This window comes from Conger conger, chromosome 16 (genome assembly GCF_963514075.1).
Source record: "Conger conger chromosome 16, fConCon1.1, whole genome shotgun sequence".
NCBI classification, from domain to species: domain Eukaryota; kingdom Metazoa; phylum Chordata; class Actinopteri; order Anguilliformes; family Congridae; genus Conger; species Conger conger.
The window spans coordinates 32,991,921-33,016,433 of NC_083775.1; the positions used below are offsets into that span (position 1 = coordinate 32,991,921).

General features: G+C 43.7%; 2 protein-coding genes across 3 annotated transcripts; one reads left to right on the forward strand and one right to left on the reverse strand.

Annotated features, from left to right (window-relative positions):
- Positions 1-19: 19 nt before the first annotated feature.
- On the forward strand, positions 20-11,360 carry LOC133114329 (cytosolic 5'-nucleotidase 3-like). The gene is made up of 9 exons (XM_061223615.1): positions 20-210; positions 3,663-3,761; positions 3,924-3,993; positions 4,605-4,651; positions 5,381-5,466; positions 6,099-6,188; positions 6,785-6,947; positions 7,475-7,675; positions 8,224-11,360. Exons 1-9 carry the CDS (start codon positions 208-210, stop codon positions 8,332-8,334), a joined length of 870 nt encoding a protein of 289 aa, XP_061079599.1. The 5' UTR covers positions 20-207; the 3' UTR covers positions 8,335-11,360.
- A 958-nt stretch (positions 11,361-12,318) lies between these two features.
- Positions 12,319-24,498, reverse strand: LOC133114311 (peptidyl-prolyl cis-trans isomerase FKBP10-like). 2 transcript variants are annotated; one of them, XM_061223593.1, is made up of 10 exons: positions 23,984-24,489; positions 22,769-22,914; positions 20,550-20,739; positions 19,688-19,833; positions 18,388-18,577; positions 17,872-18,017; positions 16,478-16,667; positions 15,720-15,862; positions 14,642-14,805; positions 12,319-13,516 (listed from the first exon to the last, which is right to left on the reverse strand). In XM_061223593.1, exons 1-10 carry the CDS (start codon positions 24,175-24,177, stop codon positions 13,346-13,348), a joined length of 1,680 nt encoding a protein of 559 aa, XP_061079577.1. In that variant the 5' UTR covers positions 24,178-24,489; the 3' UTR covers positions 12,319-13,345. The 2 variants fall into 2 exon arrangements, with proteins under 2 accessions (XP_061079577.1, XP_061079578.1); XM_061223594.1 differs by lacking the exon at positions 12,319-13,516 and adding an exon at positions 14,930-15,016 and having other exon boundaries at positions 14,675-14,805; positions 23,984-24,498.
- Positions 24,499-24,513: the final 15 nt, after the last annotated feature.

A 24,513-nucleotide genomic window follows, 5' to 3' on the forward strand; every position in this document is an offset into this window, starting at 1 on the left:
TGCACTTACGCAAGTGAAGTTTGCGCTGGTAGTGTGCAGTTGCTCAGTGCATAAGTCAAGTGGCTGATTAGCGTCGTAGCTAGCAAATTATGTCTTTAGCTAAGTAGATTTAGCTAGCTACCGCCTGCCTCACTTTGTTGTCAACGTGATTAATTTTATAGTCTATTTTATTTGGTAACGGCAGCTGCATTGCGTGATTCTAAAAACATGGTAAGTTGGATTATTTCCCTTTTAAAATAACTGTTAATTGAAGTTAGCAGCTTGCTAGGAGTCATAATGATAGTCGTTACTCGTAGCAAGTCAGCTAGCTAGCTGGCTATCTAAACGGTAATATTATCGTAGTCATTATAGCTAGCTACAGTCAGCTTTATTTAATGGCAGGATATGATGACGAACATTGTGTATAGCTTGCAACAACAGTGTAGGCAACTAGGCTATGTGTTAGGTTACCTAGCTAGAACTAAGCTTAGTTGAGTAACTAGCTAATTGGTGTGCTATGTAGCTAGCTCAGAAACCCATGGTTTCATTCGGAGTCTCTGTCGTTCACCACGGTAACGTAATTCTAAGCATAGTGGACAGCGAACCTTATTCAATGTGCTGTACCTCTTATCTTGTTTATGCATTGCCTATTGATACTTTTCGGTGGTTCAGTTTGGCCGTCAGTAAACAAAGTACTGTCGGACCGTACTGTCCAACTAGCTAGTACTAGTAGCTCACTGCATTTTGACTACAAATGGCTAGACTTGCTTTTAAAAAAAACTTTGTTGCTTGAGGTACTCGATGTCCGCGAATTGTGTTGTCAACTTATCGTTAACAAAGGACATTGGCTAGCTAAGTTACTGCTGTTGGTATTATTGCAATGAAATAGCTAGGGTGATTTGATACTGTATCTACTGTAATATTGAAACAATCGAACCCCTTTATTTTGAGACAGCTGTTACATTTATGGTGTTGGGTTAAGGATAACGTAGACTACAGCTCCGAATGCTGTCTTGTATGTGGGTGTGTTTTTTTTCTATTTTAAAAAACAAGAGCTTCAGTTCTCATTCAGCACTCATGCCACGCCCCCATCTTCGAAAAGTCCATGCCAGTAGCGCTTTAGCTTGGTACACGCTGTTCTTTCATTCCCCGCAAACGTCGGAGGTGACTGTTGGTGGTTCAAATAAAGATCAGTTCAAGAACTAAAGTTAACGTTTTTATTATTAAATCACACGTAGTACAACTCTCAACTGTGAACGGTAGTAATGTTGGGACCCCAAGACAAAGAGCACTCGCCCAGCCGGATTCCGTGAAACCCAGGTCACCTTGCACATGGACCTATGACCCGCACGAGTGAAAACCCGTCTAGTTTTGTTGAATTTCAGGTTTCGTCCCTGGAACAACCGGCATTCTTTCAGACGTAGACTTTAGATCCCCAAACAAAAATATAATAATAAAAACGTTGTTCGAGTGACTCGTCTTCTACATCTATAAAATCCAATGGCTGCTATATTTTAATTGTTCGCTTTAGGTTGGGCGCTGAATAAATCTTGTACAGAGAAAATTAGTAGCCTACAGTATAAACTACAGTATATCTGCTTTTTGTTGTGGTTGAATAGCCATTTGTAAAAGCGCGTCTGCACATGCTACTGCTACTAAGCTACTAAGCTCTACAATGGAAGCTCGGAAAGCAAATTACAAATGAAGTGCACACTGTGCTCATAATGTTTCGTATAACAAGCAGGTGTCACTGTTGAATCTCGTTTTGAGCTTGACGCCTACACTTGAGAATGGTTTACTGTGTTAAATGTTCGTATTTTTCCAACATTCACAGAATTGCTTGTCCAAATGGGGTCACGTGTTGTTTACTGTAGACGACTGCGAAAGGCTATGTTGCGTTAAAGATGAATGTTTTGCTTTGAAGAATATGAATGAACTTGTTCAGCTGCTCCAGGCTGGTCTGAGCACGATCCCTGGGAATACACTAAGCTAGTACAGTCTGGGCTGAGCACCATCCCTGGGAATTGATTTAGAACCAGTCAGCAGTTCAGTGTGCAGTGGAACAGTACACTCAGCCAGTTCAGAACTGAGGGGCCAAGATCATGAGGCAGGTGCAAACAAAATCTTTAACTCGACTTACATAACGGGAAACCGCTGTTTGGGATCTTGTCACAATAAGATCAATTTATTCTGGAGCTTTCAACTGTTTCACTGTGGTTGGCAAATTTCTCTGACTCACCATATACTCAGCCCCTATGATCCCTAAGGACCTTCAGGCTCCTTAACTACAGGAAGTTTCCAGGTGATATTACAATACACTACTGTCCTAGGTCTCCATCCCCTTAATGGATTTTCATAATGTACTGGAATATAATTGCTTCATTGCCCAGGAGACACTGATTTCAATGTTAAGAACACAGGGATGTCGGTGGCTTGATGTTTAGCTAACGTAATACCTTCAATGGAGAAATGGGAAAAAATCAATACAGGACTTGGAATTGGGTTAAATGCAGGCCACAAGTACTTGAGGCAAAACAACAGGCAAAATGCATTTCCAACAACAAACCGGGCAGTTAAGACAAAACTAAAGTGAGGAGGACCCTGTCCTATTCTGTCCTTGATTTGAAGGAGTCAAACTGGACATTTTTGATGTGCTGCAGAACGGGCAAGTTTGAACAGGCAGACATTTGCCTAATTGCTTGCATACATTTCAGCTGCTGGTTTTAATTTCAACAACTTCTAGAGCAAGGATGAGGAATCGATAATTAAGTTGATAATCTCTCAATCTGCATTTTCTATATCCGTATATGAAATGTTTTACCATAGTCTAGTCTATGAGTGAATTTCCGTTGCGTTCAGCTGGTTAGCTATTTGTACTGGGGTAATTGGTGGACTACCGTTCAAACGTTTGGGGTCACCCTTGGTGACTTAAAACCATTCAGCCAACAAATGTGTCCCATACTGTATCAGCATAATTTACAGCTGAATCTAGTCCCACCCCCCAATTCCCATTCAAATGCAAAGCGTTTCAGTATCACTTGTAGGGCAACCTGAAAATAAGATATCCAGACTCTGATGATATTGATAGGTCACAGACATCAGGAAGTCATGGCATGCAAAGGATATGCGACCAAATACAAAACACAACTCCTTTATTTTAGAATTATGTTAATTTGTCTCAAACATTGAAATAGGGGACTACATATGAAAAGTGCTGTAATTATTACATGGTGAAACCAAAATGTATAAAAAAAATACCCTTTAATAAAAGCTCTGATTGTGTGCTTTGACCACGTATTACTTGTTAAGAAATAAGATAAGATATTAAATCAGAAAGAGATGAAAAAGACAAGGTGACCTCAAACCTTTGAACAGTAGTGTATATAAACCAGGGGCCTTTTATCAAGCAAGGTTACAGAGTTAGCTGAATGACTGCACTAATTCAAATCCGGAACCCTCCCAAATCTGCAATGCAGACAAAAGTAAATAGAGCTATTCCAGGTTTTACTCAGTGCAGTTATCCAGCAGGCTCAGTAACCCGCTTTGTGCTACAGGCCCCAGTCCTGAGCCCAGATGACCGAGGTGTGTTTGTGTGCGTGTTTGTGTGTGTGTTTGTGTGTTTGTGTGTGTGTGTGTGTGTGTGTGTGTGTGTGTGTGTGTGCGCACGCGCGCTTCCCACACAGATCCCAGAGCTGACCAGGCCCTCTGTGTACATGCGGGACGGTACGAGGGTGGAGGGGGTCATCCAGGCAATGCGCCAAGCCGGAGCCAATGCCCTACAGGTAAAGAGCCTCTGTCACGCAACTTTCCGGAACTCTCCGAGCTCAGGAGCAGATGCTGCACCACGTCTTACCTGTGAGCTCTTGCTATGGTTGTAGGTCTACACGCTTTGTTATTGTTATTGCTGTCATTTGGGTATGGTGACATTGGCTCCTTCTCCTTAGGTCATCTCTGATTTCGACATGACGCTTACCAGGTTCTCCTACAATGGAAAACGCTGCCCTACCTGTCACAGTGAGTGGATTTAAGCGGTCAACCAATAGGGATTTTCCCCCTGGCCTAGTGCCGGTGCTGGTGTTTGGTTCTCTAGCATCATGAGAAGGAAATGTTCTTGTTTTTGTTATGTTTGTCAACCTCTGGCCATGAGGGGGCATGATTACTTTTCACTTATGATTTTTCATAAAGACAAATTATGACATTTCAGGATCTAACAATGAGATTTGTGATGCTGTACCCACCCCTAAAGCTTATAACAAGAAAATAATTGGCTCAAAACACTCTCCTGGATATGGGGGTAAAGGTTTCTAAAGTTTCATGATGATAGGATGACTATGCACTGAGAAAAATGGTTCAGAGTGCCTCACAACAAAAAGGTCCTGGGTTCAAGCCCTGCCCGGGCCTTTCTGTGTGGAGTTTGCATGTTCTCCCCGTGTCTGTGTGGGTTTCCTCCCACAGTCCAAAGACATGCAGGTTAGGGACTACAGATGAAAAATGACTCATTAGCTAACTCTGGCGCATTTACATTGATGTGGAAACTGAAAATGTTGATTAATGCGCACTGTTTCTGATAAATAATTATATATATTTTTTAAATAAAGTTTTGTTTTGTGTTTGTCTTGATACAGACATTCTGGACAACAGCAAGCTGATCAGTGAAGAGTGCAAGGAAAAGGTGAGGGAAAGATCTGGAATGAGTCAGCAGATTTTTGTTTTGGTGTGCAGGCTGGTTTTGGCTGCACTGCTGTGATTTAGCCTGGTGCTGTGCTGCAGATGCGTGTAGACTAGGGATGTATATAATAAATAGTTTTTTAATGGGACACTCTCTTTTAGATGGGTTCAGACCAAGGCGCCAAAACCAAGGGGCTTCATTTTTCAAGCTCATTTCCTGGTCCTGCTGAGGGACTGCACTGCGTTTCGCTCCAGTGTTGGTCACTCAGACCAGTTTTCAATGTAAATAGAATGGTACAATTGCGGTCAAAATATGAAGTCAGGACATTTAGTCGCAATCTGTGTTTCTTTTATTTTATTTATTTTTTTGTTTTCCCATGTTATGTCTCCCCATGTGCCAATTTTTCTTTTACGAAAATGTTTTATTGGGAAAATACAGCAATATTTTGTGGACAAATCAGGGACAGATTAAGTGACTATCTTATGCGCTTAGTGGAGGTGCTCTCAGCATCCCTACTCCGCAGTCTCTGGCTCCAAATTGTACAACATGGCAGCGGCCATGAACTTCAGCTTTGCGGTTTCAAAAGCGCTTCTCACGAGCCCATGGGTAGTCATAGGTGACGTAACAGGCCCTCGGTCTGTATTTTTGTACAGTCTAGTGCAGTTTAGACAGAAACTGCTAATATGCACCGTGTCAGTGGAGCTTTTCTGTGCGCTTACCCTCGCCTTGCAGCTGAAGGACCTACTGAACACGTACTACCCCATCGAGATCAACTCTGGCCTTTCAGCCGAGGAGAAGCTGCCCCTCATGGTGGAGTGGTGAGCTGAGAGCGTGTGTGCGGAGCCCCAGTGCTATGTGTCGCTCTACGGTCCGGTGTCGTTCCTCCTCTTCTGTGAAAACCCACGAAAATATCTGCCTTCTACAAAGTCAGGGGAAAGTTCTGGAGAAAAGTAGCCCTATGTCTATATAACGTGGCAGTCCTTCATTTTTAAATCATATTTGATAGCTTTTCGTAGCAATGTCCATTCAAAGGGTTTGCGTTCTGTGATTGGGTGCGTCAGTCCTGCCGGGTTTTCTCATGCGCGCACACGCCGGAACTTGCATGCTGAATGTGGAAGAGCCAGTGTCTAAAACCCAAAAGCGTATAAAATCAGGTTTGATATGTTGCTCAATATTACCGTGCCAGACGTGGTTGTTGGTTGTCTCAGGGCAGTCTTAATTTTTTCTTTCTTCAAAATAAGCCACTGCAGGATTATCTTAAGCACTCTAGTAATGGCTTCGGTTTGAATTGAACTGTGACCACCAGTCACCACAGATGTTGCCAAAACCAAAGAAAAAAACGGAAAGATTGAAACATAAGCTAGCCTTTTGTACCCAAAATAAATCCTCCATTGATCTTTTAAAATGTGATTGGGTGAGTGGGAGCCCGGCTGTGGTGTTTGTGATGCAGGTGGACGAAGGCTCACGCACTGCTGGTCCAGCAGAAGATCAAGAAGGATCTGCTGTCCCCGGTGGTCAGGGAGTCCAGCGCCATGCTCAGGTAAACACACCTGGGATAAACAGCCCGACCCTGAGCAATGAACCTGCATACAGTATATACTGTAGAAGAGTTCAGAGATGAGATTTAGCATCTAAATATTCTGTACAGCAAGACTGCCCAACCCTGTTCCTAGAGATCTACCTACTGTCATTTCAACCCTAATTTGGTACACCCGATTCTGCTAATTAGCAGCTCAATGAAGGAGGTGTGCTCTGTTAGGGTTGGAGTGGAAACCTACAGGGCAGTAGATCTCCGAGAACAGGGTTGGGCAGCCCGGACTGACAATCACCCCTGATGCAATAATTAGTGACTTAATTAGTCACTGGAGTGTGATTAGTTCTCTTTGCTGGGGACCGTCGTCACTGTTAGGGCCCCTGTCACTGTTCTACAGTAGGGGCACTCTTAGGGCCCCTGTCACTGTTCTACAGTAGGGGCACTCTTAGGGCCCCGTCACTCTTCTACAGTAGGGGCACTCTTAGGGCCCCTGTCACTGTTCTACAGTAGGGGCACTCTTAGGGCCCCTGTCACTGTTCTACAGTAGGGGCACTGTTGTGGTGATACTGACGATGGTGATGACCGAGATTGTTGATCTACAGGGAGGGGTACCAGCTATTTTTCGACTGCCTCCAGGAACACAGCGTCCCCCTGCTGATATTCTCCGCTGGCATCGGAGACGTGCTGGAGGAGGTCATCCGGCAGGCCGGCGTCTTCCACCCCAACGTCAAGGTCTTCTCCAACTACATGGACTTCGATGAGAATGTGAGTCTTACCGGCTGTACCAAAATTAATCTCAGAACACAATCCTGGTCGACTGCGGCACACAGTCTCCTGTTCAGCTTTAATGTATGGAAGAGCCTCAGGGATACGAGGGTCGGTGAGCTAATGACCACTCAAACAGTAATTGGGCCTTATGAAGGGCGGGGCGGCCTGTAGCGTAGTGGTTAAGGTAAATGACTAGGATACGCAAGGTCAGTGGTTCTAATCCCGGTGTAGCCACAATAAGATCCGCTCAGCCGTTGGGCCCTTGAGCAAGGCCCTTAACCCTGCAAAGGATTGTCTCCTGCTTAGTCTAATGAACTGTACGTCGCTCTGGATAAGAGCGTCTGCCAAATGCCATAATGTAATGTAATGAAGCTTTTTATCAGAAATAATGAGTCAAACACTCCGGTCCGATATGAGCCTGACCAGGTTGCTCAAGTGAACCAAGATGGTACGTTGACTGTGCAATTCTCAGGTCTGTGTGTGTGTGTGTGTGTGTGTGTGTGTGTGTGTGTGTGTGTGCGCAGGGTGCTCTCCAGGCCTTCAAAGGGCAGCTGATTCACATCTATAACAAGCGTGAGGGGGCCCTGCTCAACTCCGGCCACTTCCAGGAGCTGCGTGATCGGCACAACGTCCTGCTGCTGGGGGACTCGCTGGGCGATCTCACCATGGCCGACGGCGTGTACGGCATGGAGAACATCCTGAAGATCGGATATCTCAATGACAAGGTGAACCAGGGCCTTCCGGTAATCGGGTGGAGCAGAAATTGGGCGGCCTGTAGCGTAGTGGTTAAGGTACATGATTGGGACATGCAAGGTCGGTGGTTTGATCCTCAGTATAGCCACAATAAGATCCGCACAGCTGTTGGGCCTTAACCCTGCATTGCTCCAGGGGAGGATTGTCTCCTGCTTAGCCTAATCAACTGTACATCGCTCTGGATAAGAGCGTCTGCCAAATGCCATTAATGTAATAAATTATTATAATTATTTACTTTTTTGGTTCGACTATTATAGTGTATGTTTTGTCCCATAGTGTGCTGTACTGTCAGGGTTTATGGACCCAAACTTTAGTGCCCTGTTCCACATACTGCACAGTTTCACTAGATTGGTAGGACCCTGCAGTTCAGGGTGACTAGCAGGGTGAATGTGGTTAGGGTCCTGCAGTTTAGGGTGACTGTGGTTAGGGTCCTGCAGTTTAGGGTGACTGTGGTTAGGGTCCTGTAGTTTAGGGTGACTGCGGTTAGGACCCTATAGGCTCACTTCTTGCATTCTGGCAGGTGGAGGAGCGGAAGGAGTCCTACCTGAAGGCCTATGACATTGTGCTGGAACGGGACGAGACCATGAACGTAGCTAACGCCATCCTGCATCACGTCACCGGGGGGCAGTGAACCGTGTCGGGGGGCCCATAGCCCCCAAGGACTGGCCATGAGCATTTCCAGTGCTGGAAGTGTGGTGGCCAACCACATCAGTTGTGGACAGCGCCCTCTAGAGATGGGTACTGCCTCTATATCAATGATGGCTATGACACCGGGCTGCCAAGAGTTGATCTGTTTCAAGATATTCTGCTCAGTCATTTATTTGGCACCAAGGTTTTATTCTAGTCTAATATTGGAGCGAACCCATTGCCATTATTCTAGCCTCGTTTCTGCTGTTCGGAAAATGAGGCTAGAATAATCGGTTGGAATGGAAATGAGACTCTTTGTTAGGTTTGCCTGTTATTTGCAATCATGTTTCTTGTCATTTAAATGTCCCCTCCCCCCAAATGTGGTCACATGCGGGGGTCACTCACTGCCATTTTGTCTGGGAACAATTTCACATGGCACACTTCCACGGCTAACCCGTACCGCAAAGGGGCTATGGGCAGGACTATGTATGGAAACTCTGAAGGCTAATTTCTATTTTGTCGCATGACACTTTCAGCAAGTGTCACTTGACGTCATAAACGACTTTTCAACTGAAAAGAGAGAGCTTGCCGTTTGCGTACCGTCAAACTATTTGACGAAATGAAAGCATCTTCATTTGTATTTGAAATGTTATACAGATGTTCAAATGTTGGCTAGCAATGGATGCAAATTTAGTTGGCTGCTTTAGCCATGTCATTTAATGGCTAACATCTAATCTTTTTACAAGTTAGGTTAAGTCTGGCTTACTATCCTACTTTCTAATCACAGAGACAAAGAGAAAGAAGTTCCCTGTATGCGAGCGGCCCTTGAGATGGATTATTAGTCAGCTTTACAGTTCTGCTCAGGAGTTTACCTGCTTTGCCTAGGACCACGGATGTGCAGCCCAGAGGGGAGCTCGGTGTCTCCGCCATTTCTCACCAGGTTCTGGGCAACATTCATAAAGACACGGGGCCTTGGCGTCTCCCCTGAGTTTGGCTACAGTCGTGCTTGGAGTTCCTGAAGCACACAAGCAGTGTGTTCCATTTCAAAGCGCTCAATACTTGTCGGGGATTGGTCAGTGGTGCCAGCCTATCACAGCACTCGCCCGGTCACGGGGGTGAGAGTGCTGTGACTGGTCGCCCCAGAGACAGTGTCTGTCTCTGCCTCCCAATGGGTGAGAATGATACGGGAGTGGGAGCTATCCATATTCTGACGCCGGGCTGGAGGTGGACACACCAGATGAAACCCAAAAAGGGTTGGCAAACTTTTGTTAACAAAATTCAACAAAAACTTCCTCAAAATGAAAAATTATGTCAATATGGCAACCCAAAATTCAACGCCAAGAAGTCATGGAGGAACAAAGATACCCTCACAAACGGGCTCCTGCAGCGTTGTCCACAAACAATCTCAGAATCCCAACTCTTTCTTCCAGGCCTGAAAACCAGGCCTCTTATATAGCCCAACGGGCCAGAGCTACAGTGATTGCAATTAATCACAGCTGTGGCCCTCCCTTATGAAGGCCTGGTGCTGCCTGATAGAAAGCACCAGAAAACATTTTTAACCGGTTCCATGACTTCTAAAATGTCTTCATGTCCTGGGAATGGCTGACATTTGTAAAATGTCTTCCACCTCTCCAATTCAATTTCCTTGGGTGCAAAATGTAAACAAATGGTCAAGAGTTTGATGTCTCATTGCCATAGACAACAGAACCCCCAAGCCTTCAGCGAAATGTAAATGTCAAACGTCACGAAACGCCATCACTTTCGTTGAGCGACACTTGTTGAAAAGTCCAGCGACAAAGTATAAACTGGCCTTGCCAGCTGAGACATGCCCTCCTCTCACTATTTTTTATTTCAAAGCAACAAATGTTAGCGGTGATTTATGATTGTACTGTTTTCAAAGGAAGTTTGTTGTCGTGCCTTTCTAACACCTAGCTGTTCCTAAACCTGTTTAGCATTGCTTTGTGTCCAGTCATTGAGCTGAACACGGTATCGGTCTGTTCCTTCAGATGGGGGCTCATAGTCTTGTGTGTTTCTGCTGTGGTGCTGTATTTAAAACATTTCCGTTACCTTCAGTATTGCTCACGTAAGGGTGGCTTGTAAATCGCTGATTTGCATCTGAATACCCACAGTGTAGAAAGGGAAATAAATGGTGGCTTTCAACAAAATATTTTGTTTTTTACTTTGTCATTCTGGTATGTAACCAACTACTAATGAACTGAAGAAGTGCCTCTTAATTTCAATATACTGTGTCTCAGCAAGGTTGTCTGAAAACCTTTCTGACCAAAACAGTGCATTTTAATTTCAGCCTAAACATGTACTTCAAAGTATGCTACGTATGTGACTGTTTCTCACACTGTTTTGGCAGCAGATATAAAAGCAGATTGAATTTGCCCCATTTAAATCTCTGATGCACAGAGATGCTTAGAAAATATATAGTTAATCTAGTTTCTCATAGCTGCCCAGAAATGGACAAACTAATGTTGGGGTTTAGAGTACAAAGCTGTCCACCGTAAATAGTCTCTGCGCCTACAAAAAGGATTTTGTCATTTTGTGCCAATTTGGATGTTGTCTTCATCTCAGGTTCATAAATTTTTTGGGAGGCATTTGGTCTTATAAAGGGTTATCATGGTCTAAACCTGTCTGTTGTGTTATGATCATGTGTTTTTTTCTTTTTTTCCCAAAATTACGTCTATAGGTTTTTGTTGATGCACCTAAACTTGCAAGACAATGGTCAAGTGTGTCCCCAATGTTGTTAAAATCATTGTTAAAGCATTGTTGTTTAACCACAATTCAGAATTGATCGGTTTTGCGGTCCTTGCACCTTGGACGAAAAGAAAGAGTTGAAAAGTTTATTGTAAACTAAATAGAATGGTTTCTGTTCGGGCAAGGGATGTTTAATTCTGATGTTGTAATTTGAAAATTGTGCATCTTTTTTTAATAAGTAAAACATTTTTCCCCAAACGTTTTAACATAATCCTTTATACTGTTTGTGGTAAAATGACACTTGACATATTTGACAGGCGTGATTTTTTTTTTTTAAAGTAAAATGGTTGAACTTGACCATTGAGCATGCAATGTTAAATACTGGTACCATATTTAACCTTGAACAAACAAAAAAAAGTTACAGGGTACTCTAATTGCAATCTGACCTTTTACTTTTTTTCTGACCTTTTCCTTTTTTCCTGACCTTTTCCAGTCGAGGGGTGCTGTCATGTTTGATTATTGAAGGATGCAAAGCTGTGAATTTAGCATTTTAGTGATTAGAAGAAATGGAGAGATGGTCACTGAAGTATGATGGATGATGTTGTAAAGGTATCTGAAATTCATGCCAGATTATATTTTTAACCTTGCCCAGAATAAAATGTAGCACTGTGTATAAAAAATATTTTGGTTTGCCTTGATTTAAGCTGTGCTTTGGTTGAGACTTTGTGTGGATATACGCAGTTGTCGTACTTCAGTAGGAATGTAGTTTCAATGAAGGTCTGGATGCTTGTGAATAACTATGGCACATTTGGAAAGACGTTGCTCATTTTCTGGCACTTCTCTGTTCAACGTGGCAACCATCAGGTGGAGGGGTGAAGATTATGGGTTGTTCTGAAGATTATCTGTAAGCTACTCCATCATGGAGTAACTTTTCATATCAGGCTTCTCCAGGTTTGCTTACTTTTGGTTGCATAAATAATGACAAAGTAAAATATGCTGTGTTGTTACATGAGGTTAGATGTATCTACTCTTAGGACTTTGTGAGGACTAGAAGCTAAGTTATGTCCAAATATGTAAAAAAAAGTGTGTACTTTTCTTTTTCACGTCACTGTATGTTTCCGTTCTCCCAGCCTCTTTTTTAAATGTATTGCTTTTTTGGGTAATGGCTATTTCAATTTGAGATTGGATAATTAAACATTTTTATGTTATAGTGTAATGACCAAAGGCTTGAGGCTCCAAGTCCAAACCGCACCATACATATTTAATCAAACCCAAGAAGCAGAAGAAAGGTTTTTTCTTTGTTTTATTATAAACCACCATTCATCTGAGAACACAATGCAAGGTGTTTTTAGGACTGTACTAAACAAAATGTCCACATTAAATGTACAACACACCACTTACATGTTTTTTAATGTTGGAAGGGATATTGAGAGAGAACAAAGTATACCAGCGTTTCTCAATTTTGTTCCTGGGGCACCCCTGTGTATGCTGATTTTTGTTACAGCCAATCTCTTGCTCAATATAGGTTGTAGAACATGTGTTTGTATTTTTTCTGAATTTTTTCCCTGTAAATTTAAAGGCACAATAGGTATGTTTTCTGTGTTAAAACATTGTTACAAGACCATTGGAAATCCCTTCCTATCATTGAAAAAGACTAACTGACATGTTAACTCTGCCTGTGTTTATAGTCCTTAAATTTCGGGTTTCAAAATATACAGTTGACGGACCGACACTATACCAAAACATATACCAAACAGTCGATCGATAAGTTGATCAGTGTTAATCTCTCTTAACTGTTGCAATATAGCACAAGGTGTATTTGGGACTGTAGTCTTCATGGCATGCATAGTTATTTCTGACATTATATACCCCCTTTAGCTGCATTATATCTCTGAAACATGAAAAGCATAATTTCAAAAAAATTCACATCTTACTAAAATTCTGGGATTGCAATTGGAGTTGGAACAAAAACCAGCATACCCAGGACTAAACCACTTGAACCACTTGGGTTTACTATGAGCCTAAGGCCCAGGAACGTTGCATTCTGGGAGGACACTGAGAGGAATAGGCTCAGGTACAGCTGCCTACACAGTGCCAATCGTTTTTTTACATTAAAGCAGGAAACTCCCTGCTTCTGTGATGGCAATACTTGGCTCCAGGCTTCCGTCAATGGTGAAATGTGTTCAATCAGCCATCTGTTACATCAGTTAGTGATCGTTCTCTGGTTGCTGATTGGTATGGTGCCGGTTTCACACACGCCCGCCCCTCTGTCCGGTGCGGTGCGTGTCCCTGTGTCTGCGTCGCCCTGTCCGTCACAGCTCGTCGTGAGCGTCCACTTTAATCTGCAGCTCCGCCACGACGATCTTGCCGTCCGCATTCTTGTCCTGGTTGGCGAACATGTCCTTGATGATGGCGTCGGGGTCCGGGCTGGGCCGCAGGCGACCTTTGCCCTCCGTGACCTGCAGCTTGATGAAGGTGGAGAACTGGGGGGCAGAGGAGATGGTGTCCTCAGTGAAAGATGTAGTAGTAGTAGTAGTAGTAGTAGTAATTTATTTCGGTCCCTATTAACAATTTTTACGGAATGATCGCACATAGAAATAATGAATAAAAATATTGACCAAAAAGGTGCAGGCTGAAGCTTTAACTTATTACACATACCCTTTTTACATAACATATTCTCATAGCCAACCCTTTCACTTTCATTATGTTTAGGCTATACAAAAACAAAAACGTATGTTCAAACCGTTTCATGTGCTCTAAATCAGTGGCTCTATAATTCTGTTCTGCCCCCCCTGCTTATGTTGTTTGCGTTGTGTTCAATTTGCCGATTAATGTTTGGCATGGTTACATGATTCGTACGACAGATCGGAATCACTCATGTTGTTCCTACCTAAAAATATAAATATCATACAAGCGGTTTAAGAACAAATCTGTTCACACGGGTTCTTGCATGAGACACTATCTTGTCTGTCGCTTCAGTGCCCTTTAGACAACATTTAGTGTAATTTTATAGTGAAACACCATTATGGGCATTGGTCTATAGTTTAAGAAAGGCAGCTCTATGGCCATAGCTAACATAGCTATTTGTTGTTTCAGTCAATGAGCAGCCAGTTAAGGCCTTGACCAAGGTTTCTCGAAGGCAATCAAAAAAAACGTAAATGAATCACTTGTGCTGAAATGCACAGAAAAACCGGAGACACTGCGGCCCTCCAGAACTGGATACTGACACGAATGCTCTACAGTAGGCACTGGGGTGCCCAACCTTATCAGAAAAGGGTTGATGTGAGTACATGGCATTAAATCTGACACAATTTCAGCACATAAAACAGAATAAAATGGTATCTAAAACGCCATCCTGGCCTGGGTCATAGGACCATAGCACACAGTTGAGGCCAGCACTACTGAACTCCAGGTCCTGCAGGTCTCCATGTCTGCAGGCATTTGCTCCTACCTTGCGCTACATCACCTGATTTCACTCATTACTGTACCTGCTTGGTTCAGACAATAAGCTAATCAGGCGGTGTAGCACACGGTTGAAGCAAACGCCAACCGACACTGCGGCCCGCAGGACGTGGAGTTGATGGAGCTGGTTTTCGGCTGTCACTCACCTCCTCCAGGGGTACCTCCTTGTCGCTGTTCATATCCATGGCCGGGAAGATCTCCTGCGGAGTGTCTTTCAGCCATATGAAGTTGTACCCCTCCGGCACCCCCTTCTGGAGATCCATCAGCTCCAGCTCGAAGAACAGCACCGCACTGCCCGGCACGCCGCTCCCTGCGGGACAAGCGCTGGTGAGCAAGACCACGGCTAACGACGCCTGCGGTACTCATGCTATTCACATTAGCATTGCTTTCCAGGTGGGTGCTCAGTCGCTATGGTTTGGCTGTTAGATACCTACAGCATGTTCTTGTTCTTCTTGCTCCTGTGAAAGGAATTTAAAGACTCGTGCCATGTTGGCCATGCAAGCTGCTCGGGATAAGAGTATCTGCAAAATAATAACAATAATAACAAGAATTCATAATATAAGTAATAATACTCCAGAAGAAACTCAGATACTAGCATACCGTCTTTGGCCTCTTGCTCAAACTTTTATTTTGTTATCTCCTTTTCCAGTGTAGCCTCCTCCTTTCTGTGAACGTGATGCCATTGTGGTGAACCTTGGGATTACAGTGTTTTTCTCAACACTTTTGCATACAGGTTTCTGGTTATTTGGGTTTAAGCTTTCGTATATATGTATGATTGCATAAAGAATACAAAGCAAGCACTTTGACAAATTTCTATTTTGAATTCCATATCATTCACAATTATTTTTGCATTGGTGATAATAAAGAGCTGAATTGTAGGTGTTTCCAGAATAAGGCATAATTGAATACTGTATGCTATTATGCTACTTCCAGTTCCATGTAGCATTCAGTTAGCCAGTCAGTCCATAACTCTGGGAAAATGTTTGTAACTTTGAGGTTCTACTGTATTTTTTCTGGAACTACCCATTGAAGAGCGTTTTTTTTTTTTTTTTGGAATGTTATCATTTTCAATTTCAAAGGCATTTCAAATCAGTATTGTAGAACTGAATGTTCTAATGCTGCTATAATATTGTAACCATATTACTGTGTTCTTACACCTTAAATGGTTAATACTCAGGTGCTGTGTATGCATTCTCTGCGACCTGTTTTGGGCTGAGTGCTCACCTCCGTTCTCTCCGTGACCCAGGTGAGGGGGGATAATGACCTCTCGCCTCTCCCCCACGCACATTTTCTGCAGCCCCGTGTCCAAGCCATCGATCACCCTGTTCACCCCCAGAACTGTGTCCTGTGGTTTGCCATAGTGCTCCCTTCACAGAACAAAGAGCCACATCATTGGTTAAATTAATTGGTTTCCAATTAAAATTAACGCCATCAATATAGTATATGAATGGATGGAATGAATATAACTTAATGTGGGAACAACCCATGCCACTAAATCTGCCTAATGGCTGATTAGTGAATATGGATGGACTTAATTTTTGTAAAAAAATTTTAAAAAAAAGTTTCTTTCAATCATTTGTTTCTGATTTTCTCAAATTGTTTTTCTCCCAATTCTGTGGCCAATTGTACCATTTATGATCGATTCACATGTGCTGTTGAGGAAACACCGTCTCAATCCTGCCCCCTGGTGGCCGGAATGAGAATGACACACCTACTGCTCCCTTATGTGCCAGCCATACTCTGATCAGGCAGCACAGGGTCCCAGAACAGCAATACGTGTATATCTCTTTCCCTTAGCTAGGGATCTTGTTCTGCAGCTTAACAGGCTCAATTCTGTTTTTGGCTGTGAGGAGTGGCTGACTGGAGCTGAGGTTCAAAACCCACAGCAGACCAAACCCCTTTAACTGAATTTGGGCAGAGCAGGGCCACCTCAGGCCAATATGAACGTGTTAGGGCGGGGCACGTGGGCTAGTATGACTCACGAGGAGTAGAGCAGCGTGCCGTCCATCAGAGAGCAGTTGTAACGGTACTTGATCAGGTCGTTGTCTTCAGTTGTGAGGTTGCACTCCTCAGGCTTGTAGGTGACGTTGATGTCCACTTTGTCGCTGGGGTTGTGGAAGTCAATGACGTGGACGTGGAAGATGAGCACCGCTGAGCCGGGGATGATGTCTCCTGGGAGGTAAATGGTAAATGGTGAGGGAGCGAGACACAGGAAGAGCAGGAGATACAGGGGACAGTAAGGTACGGGGAACGGGGGAAAAAGCTGAAATTCCACTGCATTATCAAACAATGACCTGCAATCGCCACCAAAAGGAGAGCTATACCTTAAACAAAAGAACTCATCATGGGTATCTACTGTGAGATTATGTGGCTTGACAAAGATGTACCAAATATCTTTCAAGACAAACTGGCTCATCTGCCCTAAACTCCATCTCCACGCCTATCCCTGATGACTAACCAATTCCATCTTGGACATCTATCCCTGATGACTGACCATTTCTGTCTCCCCACGTCTATCTGTGATGACTAAGCAGTTCTGTCTCTGTAAATCTATCCAGGATGACTGACCTGTTTTGTCTCCACATCTTTCCATGACGACTGACCAGTTCTCTTCCTCCACATCTATCCCTGATGACTGACCGGTTCAGTCACTCCACATACAGTACTGTGCAATAGTCTTAGGCACCTGTATAACACTCTGTACAGATAAGATTCTTCCTAAGATAATTCAATGAAAGGTCCTAAATAAACGTATATTACTATACATTTTACATTACATTTGAGTAATTTGTGACCACTCTTCGGCATTAAAACTGCATCACTTCTCTGAGACAGCCAACGCTGTCCTGCAGTTCTATAAGACAATCAGCAGGGAGGTTGTTCCAAGCATGTTGGAGAACTTGCCACAGTTCTTCTGCAGACTTTGGTTGGCTCCTTGCTTCTGATCTCAGACAGCCTTGATCAAGTTTTCATGTAAAAAGTCATCAATTGCTTACAGTAATATGTAACTTTTTTTTTTTATTAAATACAAAAATGTCTCTGTAAAATTAAATCTTTTGGAAAATGAGTATTTGGAAATCTCAAATGTGCTCTTTTATACTAACACACGCACACAATAAAAGATATATATATTAAAGTCTATGGTGTCGAAGACTTCTGCACAGTACTGTATATCCCTGATGACTGACCGGTTCTGTCGCTCCACATATATCCCCGATGACTGACCATCTTGGTCTCTCCACATATATCCCTGATGACTGACCTGTTCCGTTCTCTCCACATATATCCCTGATGACTGACCTGTTCCGTTCTCTCCACATATATCCCTGATGACTGACCTGTTCCGTTCTCTCCACATATATCCCTGATGACTGACCTGTTCCGTTCTCTCCATAGGCCATCTGAGGAGGCACAGTGACACGTCTCTTCTCCCCCATGCAGACCCCCTGCAGGGCCTTGTCCATCCCGTGGATGATGTAGCCCATGCCGATGTAGGTGTCGTAGGTGCGGTTTCGCTGATAGCTGCAGTGAGGGTGAGAGACACCGGGTGTTAGGCTGGGTGATTGATTGTAATCACTATAGCTGTGGCCCATTACCTCATTATTCGGCCTTAAAAGAGGCCTGGATTTCAGGCCTGAGAGGAAGACACTCGGGCTGCTTTGTTCAATCATGGGGGCTGGAAGAGTTTTGTGAGGGAATTATTTGATTTAATGTACTGTAGTGATGCATTTAGGTTGCCAGATTGGCCTCGTTTTGGTTTAAAGAAGCCTTTGCGCTATTTTTGTTCATTAAGGGCAGTACGCCAACCATTCCTTTGGTTTCGTCTCGTCTGTCCACCTCGTGACCAGTGGGAACGCCCAGCCCGACGTCACACCGCATACGAGTGACTCACCTGGAGTCAAAGGGGGTGCCGTCCTGGAACGTGCCGTTGTAGTGGTACCGGACGAAGTCACCCACCACCGACTTACGAGTGCAGGCCTCAGGCACTACCTGGTTGTCGATGGTGATGTCATCCTTGGGGTTGAACAGGTCTACCAGGAGCACGCTGAACACCAGACTAGCCTGAGGGGGGACGTCTGTGCCTGGAGGGAGGGAGGGAGGGAGGGAGGGAGGGAGGGGGGGGGGAGTTACATTGCTAAAGTTAACACTGATCAGTTCAACAGCTGCTTGTCTCAATTGCCCCCCCCCCCCCCCCACTGGGAGCAGGAAGCTGCATCTCTGAGGTCCATTCTTTACAAATTGCTGAACTACTTGAGGTTATTCTGACAGCGACTGCAATCAACTAGCTTGCTAACTGATCTATAGGAAAGTTGATGTATCCAGGGTACATTTGCATTTGAATCGGCTCAGTTGCTTGAGCCCGATATCAATCAACCAGAGCCGGGATGGGCGACTCCAGTCCTGGCAGGCCGCCGTGTACGCAGGCCTGTGCTGCCACCACTTACCCTGCAGCTCAATCAGCTAATGAGCCACGTGCACCGCGACCGATTCTCTCGTAAATTACGCCACAATAAAATGCTAAAAGACAAGAACATTTATCAGCTGCTGTTTATATCACAGAATGTGGCTAGAAATGACAGATCAGGTAATTCAGTAATTAAAAAGCAGAAGTTGGTCTGAAATCCAGAAACAGATATGGGATATGGCCTGCCTTGCCCATTCCTGATCTTGAATAATTGTCTCTGTGGTTTGGATTCAAAATGATGATTGATTGATAATGGCGGTGACAGTGTAAAGAGTGTGCGGTGTGCAAAGAAATTCTCACAAACAAATGTAACACAGCTAAGTGGCAAAAAGTTCAATGCTGACTGACATTTAATTGAGTTCAATTTCTATTCCTGATTTCCGGACCTGGATTTGGTCTCCCCAAATACCGCTGTGCAAGCAGTGTTCTGGGAGTGGTTATGTGACAAACATGACTACAGTTCCCTTTAATGTATGAATTTAAAGTAGTAAGACTACTGAATTGGTATGAAAGGCGGAGTTCTCTCTGGCATCCCCAGGCTGAATTCCGCCCCTTCCACAGTGTCCCAGCCAATGTGGACCGCAATGTTCCCTAGAAAATGAGCAGCTTTAGTTTGCTCTCTATTTCATCCACTTTTTTTTTTTCTTCTCCCCATTCCCAATTTATCATATCCAATCTGTGGTGGCCAGTGCAGCAAGGCTCTGGGGATAGCTGTTGCCGTGGTTACCGTATCCCTTCTCTCCATAGGCCAGGAAGGGTGGGATGATGATTGTCCTCAGCTCTCCCACGCACATGCCCAGAAGACCTTCATCCATCCCCTTGATGAGCTCGTCCTGCTGGACATAGGCATCGTACGTCCGGTTCCTTTTGTAGCTAAAGGGGTAAACGCAGGTCAGATATACACACACACGCACAAAACCAGATATGCACATACACGCACACACGAATGCTCAGGCATCTACACTCACTAGCCACTTCATTAGGTAGACCTGTACACCAGCTTCTTAATGCAAATATCTAACCAGCCAATCATGTGGCACCAACTAAATCTATAGAAGCATGCAGACGTGGTCAAGAGGTTCAGTTGTTTTTCAAAACATCCAGCGAGCAGCAGTTCAACAGGCAAAAACACGTTGTTAATGAGAGAGGTCAGAGGGGAAAGCTGACTGGAAGGTGACAGTAATGCAAATAACCACTCATTACAACAGTGGTATGCAGAAGAGCATGTCTGAACACACAACGCATCAAAACTCTAACGTGAATAGGCTACAGCAGCAGAAGACTTAATAAGTCTAAAAAATAAGTCCCATAAATACCTAATACAGTGCTCCCTGAGTGTACACACATATAGATTATATTTACACATGGGTAACACATTTGGGTTTTACTGCAATAAGTACAATACCTACAGAGTATTTCACAAGACCACCTCAAAATCAGTGACTGTTCCATTCTTTAACAATGAACTATGCAACAACTGCATTGCCTCATTCCTCAAAGAAAATCCATCTATGTGCCCTCCACCTCACCCTCCACCACCACACTGGCCTGCCCCCCCTTTCTCTAAGCCCATCCCCATCCCGCCTCACCTGGAGTCGAATGGAGTCCCATTCAGCAGGGTGCCATTGTAGTGATACCGCACGAAATCTGAGGCCACCACTGTGCGCCGGCAGTCCTTCACCTTCTTGAGGGTGAACGTCTGCACCTTGTCTTCCGTGTTCCAGATGTCTAGCAGGACCAGGTCGAACACCAATACGGCGTCCGGGGGGACCACGTTCCCTGAGGGAGAGAGAGTCTGGGTCTAGCACTGCTTCACAACCAGGAACAGGGGGGGAAATGCACTAAAATGCAAACTAATGCAAAACGTGAAATGGCTCCCAAATAAATTCATCTAGAGGCCACAATCAAAATGGTGAACATTTTGGGCTACGTGGCACAGAGGTATTACCCGCAAAAAAAGACAGCTGAGCAACATGCATTAAATAGTACAAGCACATGCATATTTCAAACAGGTATTCGACATACTCCCGCTGCTTCCTAAGGCCATCTCTGTCAGCGTGGCCTAGAAGATATCTGGAAACATGACTGTGTTTGACTAAGAGTGCATGTTTGACTGACAGTAATTGAGGGAAGCATGTTGCTGGTGTAAAGCACTCAACTCACGCACCCAAAGGCCCACAAAGACAAACGTGCTACCCATCAGCTAATGGTGAAATCACCACGAGCTAAGGCAATACTGTTATTTTGAACCTGAGGGTTGTGTCGCCAGAAAGTGTTGTCATGGTAATCTGCTACAAGGCCTTCGCTTTTACTGCACCTCACAATGCTTCCTAGTGATTAGTCAGGCTACACCCGCTATACTGGCTTGTCCGATGATTTCAAATAACTTTTGTTCCAAGTGATGGACTGACTGCCTAACTTGCAGAGCATCCAACCACAATGACAACTTATTATCCAGCTGCCTGTCTGACCTGTATAGTCTATCCTGCATGAAATGATATAGCAGACCTGAGCAACCGTAGCTATGTTTGTTGGTGCAGTAAACAAACAAAGTGACGTGAAAGCTTTGTGGCACACTTTAATAACTATTTTTAAGAGCGGGCTGGTGTATCAAATATAAGACTTGAGCCCTATTCAATAGACAACTGACAAATGCCTGCTACCAGCACTTTTTTGTTTTCAGTACTTTTCTCATTTTTCAGAGGAATTTGATTTCTGCATGTATAAAGTGTGATTTCCAGAGAGGGGTGATATGCTGAATTGTGCATCTCAGGAGAGACACTGCAGCAGGGATTCTACAGGCTACCCAGATACTCAGATCATTTTTCCCTTCTGTCCTCTCTGTTTCTTAACTACAGGATGCGGTTGGTAAGAGGAGTTCCTAGCCATATTTCACACTACAGAGCATCCATTTCCTTAGCATTGTCCTGGGTCCTTTGTCAAGACCTTAATTAATTTCCTGAAGATGCCAACTGCAATGGTAAATTTTGATGTTAAGATTATGGAGCTGGGACTTCTTCAAGCTGTGCAAATACAAAAATGAAACTGACCAAAACATCATTGTATATTATTTCTCAAGTAAACTAATTATTGTATTTTAAAGCTGAATTGTGCGGCTTTTCTTATTTTTACATGCAATGTAGCTACAGGAATTGGGAATTACCTCTATTGGGCAACACCTGAAATGAACACAAACAAAAGCCCAATATGAATGGTGTAAGGGTAATTTTCTTAATTGATTCTTAATTTATTCTTAATTGACAATGTGTCTTAACATAAAGACAATGTGTCTTACTATTAGACCACTTTTTGAATTGAGTGCTTACTAGGAGTCTTTCTCAGTCTCTCTCCCAGCAGACAGACAGCCTTTGACCTTAATGTCTCTACTTCTCCTGGAAGGGGGTAGCTAGCACATTCCGGTCTTACAGCAAGGTCAACAAGGGGTATTCAGAAGACAAAATACTGATAAATGTTAGTGGCCAGCTTCATGTCTTTTTGTTTTGGTAAACCCCCCCCTTCTGGAAAAGTGTGTATAAGAGTCTTACTGTCTGATTCAAATCAGAAAGCCGGCAAGCTTTCTCACTTTCTGTTATTTCTTCGCAAATAAATACGAGTAAAGTTCAACTCAAGTATAGCTATCGTTGTTATTACTGGGATCTGTCTCAGCAGACGATGTTCACCTGTGAAATGTTAAAAATGGCATTTTTCCCTAACAATGGATTCTGGATTGACTGACTGTGGCAGGGTAAAGGGGCGGGGCCATTTGGAAACGGGCCGGGTCAGGAGGAATTGTAGATGCGGCTGATACCTGCTCCTAAATTGCCATACGCCAGGTGTGGGGGTACGGTGACCTTCCGGCGCTCGTTGACGCACATGCCCTGGATCCCGCGGTCCATGCCTGCGAGGAGGCGACCGAATCCCACCTGTCCAATGAAGGGCACGCCGCGGTCATAGCTGGAGAGAGTAACGGAATTAATTACAGCTCCAGTTAACGGCTGCAGGATGCAGGGACAACGGCAGACTTTGTAGCGAACAGTTTTTAATATTAATATTTCTGAACTATGTTTATTATATGTTAAACAACTGAGTTGAACTATTAATATCAGACAATAGCCTATAGTATTCATAGATCAGTGGCCTATTAATTCAATTAAAATGTCTACTGGTGTTACCACGCTGGACTTCTTAGATGGTTAGATCTTAATTGATTCAGTGAATTTCTAAATCGCATAAATAAGCCCACTGGCCTATTTAAAAAATGTGCTGTCGCCTAAATTAATTTTGGTTCTAGGTGCTCAGCCTCAGATAGATCGAAGACGAGACATATCTGCAAAGTGTATGCTACTTGATAACAGTCTAGTACCTATAGGTTTCGACTTGTGGAAATTGCACTTGGAGTTTGCCCATATAAAAACAGAACTCAGGAAGAAAACTTTGGTCAAAACGTATTGGGCTGTACGCCAAAAGCTGAAATTCAAGTTTAGAAAGAAAACTTGTATTTTGCAAGATCGTTTATGGGCTATAATGAAGAACGCAACGTATACTAAATAAAAGCGAAATCGTTAAAAGGCCCATGGGAATGTTCCGCATGCTTGTGTTAAATTGTATTAATAGCAAGTCGGCTTTCATAACTGCCGCCCCCTCACGTTTATCGGCATGCATAGTGGTCTAGTAAAATAGAATTGAATAGCAAGGTGACAGTGAACGAAATCATTGCTGAGATGGTTTATTTGAAATAAAAATGGTGGTTTCTATGACACGTCTACGCATATTTCTGCAGACTGGATCAGTGCGGCTGTCTTCCACATCTGGCCTGCGGCGATACACGGAAAAACGATAATGTGGGATTTTATCCGTTTTCCTCATACATTTGGTTGCATGAACTAGCGAATTACCAAAACTTTGGAGAACTGTGTGGTAGCCTATACAGTAACGAATCGCACATAGCCTATGCCCTAACTTTAGGCTACTCAATAGACCCATAGCCTACAGAGGGTGCAAATCGGGCTATTTTAAACCTTACCTCGAGTCGAACTTCTTTCCATCCAAGAACGTGCCGTTGTAGTGATAACGCACATAATCACCAGTTTGAACTTCTCTGGAACAAACTCTGGGTATGTCATACCGATCAATAACGACGTCTTCTAATGGGTTGGTGTGACATCCTACATATATTTCTGTCAAACAGAGAAAAAGCAAAGCAGACCTCGCCTCCATCTTAAATAAGTTATGCTGCCAATAGACTATGTTCGTGTTACTTAAATGTTCTGAAACAGAAGCTGGTCGAATCTACTAAGTTTGCTGCGACCCCTCAACAGTTACCTGTGCTTATAGTTGCTGAAGAGAAGTGCACAACGTCGCTAGCCTATACCGCATTCATTTCCAGTCGGGGGGAGGGGGCATCCCTTTAAGCTCCCCCTTTTTTCAAATAGTGTAAACGTGTTAAGTAGCCTTCGGCTAGCAACATGTTTTAACTAGCCGTTTCCACCTTTTGGGGCGTAACTATTTCTCTTCTTAATTTTGGGCTATACTGTTCTAATCCTCCCCTGGAAT

Coding starts and splice junctions, on each gene's coding strand:
- LOC133114329 (XM_061223615.1), top strand. Junction 6,189..6,784: donor GAGTCCAGCGCCATGCTCAG/GTAAACACACCT, acceptor GTTGATCTACAG/GGAGGGGTACCAGCTATTTT. Junction 7,676..8,223: donor TCGGATATCTCAATGACAAG/GTGAACCAGGGC, acceptor GCATTCTGGCAG/GTGGAGGAGCGGAAGGAGTC.
- LOC133114311 (XM_061223593.1), bottom strand. CDS start 24,177: ATGGAGGCGAGGTCTGCTTTGCTTTTTCTCTGTTTGACAGAAATATAT. Junction 18,578..19,687: donor CTATGGAGAGAAGGGATACG/GTAACCACGGCA, acceptor CCCTCCCTCCAG/GCACAGACGTCCCCCCTCAG. Junction 16,668..17,871: donor CTATGGAGAGAACGGAACAG/GTCAGTCATCAG, acceptor TTTACCTCCCAG/GAGACATCATCCCCGGCTCA.